Source organism: Onychomys torridus, chromosome 1 (genome assembly GCF_903995425.1).
Source record: "Onychomys torridus chromosome 1, mOncTor1.1, whole genome shotgun sequence".
NCBI lineage: Eukaryota > Metazoa > Chordata > Mammalia > Rodentia > Cricetidae > Onychomys > Onychomys torridus.
Window position 1 is genome coordinate 82,332,151 of NC_050443.1, and position 7,324 is coordinate 82,339,474.

The 7,324-nt window shown below is 40.0% G+C and overlaps 1 protein-coding gene across 1 annotated transcript; it reads left to right on the plus strand.

Moving 5' to 3' along the window:
* Nucleotides 1-248: 248 nt before the first annotated feature.
* LOC118584598 (olfactory receptor 52R1-like) lies at nucleotides 249-1,202 on the plus strand. Its single transcript, XM_036188898.1, has one exon. The coding sequence runs from the start codon at nucleotides 258-260 to the stop codon at nucleotides 1,200-1,202; it is 945 nt and encodes a 314-aa protein (XP_036044791.1). The 5' UTR covers nucleotides 249-257.
* Nucleotides 1,203-7,324: the final 6,122 nt, after the last annotated feature.

Here is a 7,324-nt window from a genome sequence, read left to right on the forward strand (position 1 = left end):
ATTTTCTTTAAGAAATAATTACCCCAGATCCTGACATGTTCTAATATCATTTTGAATGTTACAATTACTAATAAAATACTAAGTAACATCATTTTATATTACAAAATAATAGTTATTATAAAAGATGATTTTACAACAATTTAATATTGAATTCAATCGTAATACTACACAGTGCAAATAATCATCCATGACTTGACTGTTATTATCCTCAGACAGCCAATTAATTTCACTACACAGAAAATATAACCAATTCTTTCATGTTGGCTTCAAGGAACAGCTCTTCTCATTCTACGTTTTTCATCTTGCTTGGAATCCCAGGACTGGAGGATTATCAATTTTGGGTTGCCTTTCCATTCTGTGTCATGTATATTGTGGCAGTAACTGGAAATATCATTATCCTACACATAATCCGGATTGACCACACACTGCATGATCCAATGTACCTATTTCTGGCTATGCTGGCTACCACTGACCTGGTCCTGTCCACCTCCACACAACCTAAAATGCTGGCCATACTATGGTTTCACGATCACAAGATTGAATACCTGGCCTGCCTCATCCAGGTGTTCTTTATACATGCCTTTTCTTCTGTGGAGTCTGGGGTGCTCATGGCTATGGCCTTGGACCGCTATGTGGCTATCTGCTTCCCACTCCGACATTCCAGCATCCTGACCACATCTGTAGTCATCAAACTTGGGGCAGCTGTGATGGTCAGGGGGCTTCTGTGGGTGAGCCCCTTCTGCTTCATGATATCCAGGATGCCCTTCTGCCCCAACAAGGTCATTCCCCAGTCCTACTGTGAGCACATGGCTATACTCAAGTTGGTGTGTGCTGACACCAAAATCAATCGTGGATATGGACTCTTTGTAGCTTTTTCTGTGGTTGGCTTTGATATAATTGTCATCAGTGTATCTTATGTGATGATTCTGAGAGCTGTTCTGAGATTGCCTTCAGGTGAAGCCCGTCTCAAAGCTTTTGGTACATGTGCTTCTCATATTGGTGTAATCTTAGCCTTATATATTCCAGCCCTTTTCACCTTCCTCACCCACCGCTTTGGCCACCATGTGCCCCGTGTTGTACACATTATGTTTGCTAATGTCTATCTTCTAGTTCCTCCCATGCTCAACCCCATCATATATGGAGTTAGAACCAAACAGATCAGGGACAGGGTTATCCAAGGATGTTGTGGAAAAGGCCCTTGAACCAGGGATCACAGCATCCCATGCTTCAGTTACCCACACTGATGTACCAACACAGATGAGGAACAGTTCCCAGGCTCTTACCTACCATTGTAAAGTCATCGCTATGAGAAAAGCTGGCAGCCTATAGGCTAGAAATCTTCCAGAACAAGGAAGAATGAATTTCATGGTACCCACAGCTAGAGATCCAAGAGATGTGATGTATTATACAAAATTAGTTAATGTATATTCTTCATGAAAGAAAAAACTCTTTTTAAACAAAATTTATTTATTGATATCTTCAGTTCTGTGTTCAAGTTGATATTAACCCAAATATCTCAATGTTATTTGGAAAAGACCAAAGTCATTATGGATTTTTATAGCAAAATTTAATTGTAGTTATTCTTATAATGATTTCTTTATCCAGATCTTTATTTATATCAGGACTTTTGCTTCTTAGATTGTGTTATTAACTTCAAATTCTGAAAACTTTTCAACCATTAAATCAGTAAATATTTTACTAGATTGTCATGGATCAAATAGACAGTCATACAATTTTGAAGAACCTAGACATTTCATCAAACAGTTAAAAATATGTACCTTTCTTCCATCTGGTAATTTCTTTATTGAAAAATATCCTTTTAGAAACAGACAATGTTTAAGTCCTGCCTGAATCCTGATATATAAAATAAATAGAAAACATACAACTCATCCTGTAGGAACTGAGTGTGGTGGTAAATGCCAATAATCACAGCATCAAGGAACTTGAGGCAGGAACATTGTGAGTTTGAGGCCAGTCTGGACTCTACAGAAAAGCTTTATTTCAACACATTAAAACAAAGGAAGAGAAGAAGGGACGAGGGAGGTAAGGAAGAAGGAAAGGAACAGGGGACAGAGAAGGGGGAAATGGAAGAGAGGCAGACTGGGAAGGAAGGAGAGAAGAAAATGAGGGGGAGAGGGTAGGATGTAGAGGGAAAAATAAATAAAACCAAATGAAGAAATGTGATTGAATACCAGGTGATATTTTATTTGTAGAAAAGATGTGAAGAATTATTGATATGCTATTAAGTTTTAGAGAAAATAACTTTAATTCCCATAATTCTCAATGCTAATTATAAAATGAATACACATGTACAGGAGCTTATTTAGTTTATTAGACATCTAATTGCTAATAATACCCACTGTTGTTAATAAGGCTTAGGGTCTTCTTGTTTTCTTTTTCACAATAGTATTTTTCAAAACTTATCTTTAGTTGCTGAAGTTTAATTTTACTATTTAAATAATAATTAAGGTTTACATGACCCTGGTACATAGATATATAAAATAGGCACATAAAACAAACATTTCACTAATAATAAATTACAAAGATATTTATTTTAAGGCAGTTCTTTGGTATACATACAATTTTGCTACTGAATAAACACAAGAGAATTTTGCACACTAATGAAGGTTTAAGGCTTTGGCAGTACTGGAAGGCAATGGAAACTAATGCGATCCACAAAAGAACGTTATGTCATTGGGTGTAATATTTCAGGGGCATTAGGAATCCCAGTTCATTATTTCTCATAGCCTCCAAGCTGGCATGAGGAGAACAGGCCTCCAGCAGACCCTCCTGCCATGATGAATTAGCTCAAAGCAACTCAAACAAGTGAGCAGGACCTGACCTCTGTATCCACTTGCTAAAGTAGGATTTTCTTCCTTTTTAATTGTATCTCAGGTAACTAGTTACAATTATGAAAAACTAGGTGTGTATTATTTCTCTAATCCCGTTACCTGAGTCTAGGGGACACGGATTCATTCACAAGTGGCTTGAAACACCTGAGTGACTATTCCAAGGCAAGGATATTACACTGAGCAGTGATAATGTATTGAGCATCCATAGCCATGAGGGAATATAGACAATGCATTGGCTCAGATTTTATTTTCTAGTCTGGAGAAATAGATATGAAAAACAAAACAAATGCAACGCATGTGATCCAATTGATGTAGTGCGTGAATTTTTACCCCCTTGGCCTCATTCCTCCTGTACCCATCCTTACCTGCCCCAGTCCACCTGCAAAATCTATTTCTTCTTTTAGGACAATGTATAGAAGAATGCACAATCTAGATTTTCCAATGACTGTATTAACATATTAAATTTAATTGAATAGGACAAAACTTAAAAGTACACTGCTATTTAATACTTTGAATCAGAATAAAAAAGACAGAAATATTAGTTTGTATTAGAAAGAAAAAGCATTGCAAAGTTCATTTTGCTTCTGCATTTCACAGTGACATTTGTATCTAAGTGTCAGATAGTAAGCACACCACATAATTTCAATTGATACTACTGGTCAAGTAAGAAGATCTCACTTCAATATCTGTATCTACAAAGTATGACATTTATAGCTTTATTAAAGAGTGATTGCAAATTAAATGAAATGATTTTTGTAAAAGTATGAATATAAGTAGTCTTATCCTGCATACTATCCCTACAAACATTAGCCCATAGAAAGGTGTTGATTATCAGGAAGATTTATAATTTAAATCTAGCTCTGTTTCATTTTGGAGAATTACTCCATTTCTATTATTCTGTTCCTGAGGCAGGTAAGGCCAAAAGCACTAGGCCATGCCTTAAGCAAACAAAGAGCTCTGACATGTGCAGTAGAATCCTGACCCAGAGGACCCTGAAACGGACCCTCAAGATGACCACTGCTGACATATGACCCAGAGCCAACCAGGAAACACCACAGCAGCTGGAAGCAGAGCCTGCTAAAAAACTACACACATAAACACCTCAGTTCTTTGTTTAATAAATAAGATCACTTGAAGTCTAACAGGGCCTGTGCTGTTGGTTCTGTGTCTATTGACCCTTGCCCCTGGGATCAGAGACAGTGGGATCCCAGCTACAGAGCTAGCAACATATTCCATTGTTTCTACTGATATTAACATAACACAATACATTAATTTTATTACAATAAAATGAAATACAAGACAGTTGGCCCATAGCAGTCAGCAAGCAAATTTCCATAGGATAAACAACAACACAGATAATCTCGATAATGATGCTTTTCTGAGCATGTTGAACTAAAAACCTAGAGTCCCAGCTTAGTAAGGTAATGATCACCCATTCCAGATATGGTTTGATCATGAAATGTCTCCCATGGGCTTATGGGTCCAATGCTTGTTCTCCATTAGTAGCACTACTTTGGAGGCAGAACTGTTCTGGATGAGTCAGTCACTGGTATTCTGTCCTTGGAGCTAATGCCCTTCCATGGTCCCTTCATGTCTTTCCCTGCTTGCTCCTCACCATTTGGTAAGATGCTATTCCCCACCAAATGCCACTTCCATATTTCAGCCTCACTCTAGGTCCTCAGCAATGGAACCAACTGAGCATGAACCAAATAAATCCTTACCACCTTAAGGTGTTTTCTTTTTATAAAAACATTGTGTCACTGTTGTGGAACATTAATGCTCATGCAGCTTGCTGGAAGGTTAAACTACATTTCATTTTCTTATGTTTTCTGATGCTCTGTGTTCTAGTGAAGGTAGTCCACATTACTGAATACTATTTTCTTATCATAACCATCTCTGACCACAAAGAGTGAGAGTGTTCATTTCTTCCTCATTCTTCACTTAGGATAACAGATAAAATGCACAAGTAGATCAGTTTCTATCTCCACCCCAAGATCAGTTAAGATTAGCCAACAAAGGATTGTAGAAACCAATTCTTCCTGGAAACTGACTGTGGAAATGTTTTTAAATAGTTTATCTTAATTATATGGCTGACAATTAATGAAGGGCTAGAGGCTGAGCAGTAGGGTAGTATTGTAACTTTATAACTCTTCCTCTCTTTATAACTGTATAACTCTTTATAACTCTTCCCTTTAACTCTTCCTATCTAAGAGAAAAACTGTCACTCCAGGACATAATTCCACAATTATTTTTATTTGTTGTCTGTATTTTCTTTGTAAATTGTTTGTCTATGAAAACAAGATGCATTTGTGCTGTGGAATAATCCTTCTGTATACTGTGAATATATATTGCTCTCACTGGTTAAAAAAAAGCTGACAGGCCAGTAGATGGGCAGGAATCATAGGCTGGATAGCCAGACACAGAGGACTCTGGGAGGTGGAAGGGTGGAGTAAGGAGAGATGCCAGACAACCACTGAGCAAGCAGGATATGTAGAAAATGAGCTAACAACCCATAATTCATGTGAGTCATGTGGCAAAGCATGAATAGAGTTAGCTAGTTCTCATTTCCCATCCCATCCCCTTTATTGCACCCCTCACCCACAATTTACTGATTGGGTTTGGGGGAAAGAACAGAGGGGGAGTGGGAGGAGGGATGAGAGGGAGATCTGTGGTTGGTATGTAAAATGAATAAAAGATTTCTTTTTTTTGTTTGTTTGTTTTGTTTTTTGAGACAGGGTTTCTCTGTGTAGATTTTTTGCCATGTTTTTTAAATTTAAATTTTAAAAATTACACATCTGCCATGGGTTCCCCTGTCCTCCCCCCTCCCACCCTCACCCCTATCTTCCCCCTACCCCCACCTCTATTCCCATCTCCTCCAGGGCCAAGACTCCCCTGGGGATTCATTTAAACCTGGTGGATTCAGTACTGGCAGGTCCAGTCCCCTCCTTCCATGCCCTGACCAACAGGGTTTCAATGGGGCAACCCACCTGTGGGAGTGAATGAGAGACAGGGGACACGAGACTGACAGCAAGACAAAATTCTGATCAAGCCGCCAATCTTTATTTTTCTCTCCATGGCTTATACAGCACAAGAGGGGAAGGGGCAGGAAGGAGGGAAGGGGAAGGGACGTGGAAGGCATGCAGGACATGGGAGACTTGCAGGTCCTGCAAATGCAAGATGTCTGCTAAGGTCACTGGTCAGGGGCCATTTGTTCTGTTGCTAGGCTACCCGACCATGGAATGCTCTTTACATTTGGTTGCCATGGCACCTGACTGTGGAATGTTCTTATCTTTGGGAGCCTCTGGTTAGCAAACAGGTGTTACTGCTCTGGGGAAGGGCGGTGGGCTTATGACTTGTTCTCTGGCTTAGCTAGTACTTTCCATGGTTCATGTTTGGTTCCTGAAATCTTGGTCCCTAACACTTCCAGGCTGAGCAAAGTGTCCCTGTGTAAACCCAAGGTTCCAAACAGCCAGCTCATGCACTAAGGACAGGTCCCAGGTCCCACAGCCTGGATGCCTCCCAAACAGTTCAAGCTATTCAGTTGTCTCACTTATCCAGAGGGCCTGATCCAGCTGGGGGCTCCACAGCCTTTGGTTCATAATTCATGTGCTTCCATTCATTTGGCTATTTGTCCCTGTGCTTTCTCCAATCTCGGGCTCAACAATTCATGCTCTTACAGTCCCTTCTCTTTCTCCACAATTGGACACCTGGAGCTCCACCGGGAGCCTGGCTGAGGATCTCTGAATCCACTTCCATCAGTTATTGGATGAGAGTTCCAGCTCGATTGGTAGGGTGTTTGGCCATCTGATCACCAGACTAGGTCAGATCAGGCTTTCTCTCGACCATTGCCAGCAGTCTACAGAGGATGTATCATTGTGGATTTAAGGGGACCTCTCTAGCACTCTGCCTATTCCTGTTCTCATGTGGTCTTCATTTATCATGGTCTGTTATTCCTTGTTCTCCCTTTCTGTTCTTGATCCAGCTGGGATCTCCTGCTCCCCTAAGCTTCCTTTCCCTCAAATCTTGCCCTTCATTACTCCCACTATCGTCCAGGTTGTTCATGTAGATCTCATCCATTTCTCTATCATTGGGTGATCCCTGTGTCTTTTGTAGGGTCCTGTTTTCTAGGTAGCCTCCCTGGAGTTGTGTAGCAGTCTAGCTATCTTTGTTTTACATCTAGTATCCTACTATGAGTGAGTACATACCATGTTTGTCCTTCTGAGTCCGGGTTACCTCACTCAGGATGATTTTTTCTAGATCCATCCATTTACCTGCAAACCTCATGATATCATGGTTTTTCTCTGCTGAGTAGTACTCCATTGTGTATATGTACCATATTTTCTTTATCCATTCTTCAATTGAAGGGCATCTAGGTTGTTTCCAGGTTCTGGCTATTACAAACAATGCTGATATGAACATAGCTGAGCAAATGCCCTTGTGGTATGATTGAGCATTCCTTGGGTATATGCCCA

Bases quoted from the DNA above. Each gene is read 5' to 3' on its own strand.
- LOC118584598 (XM_036188898.1), top strand. From the start codon at position 258: ATGTTGGCTTCAAGGAACAGCTCTTCTCATTCTACGTTTTTCATCTTG.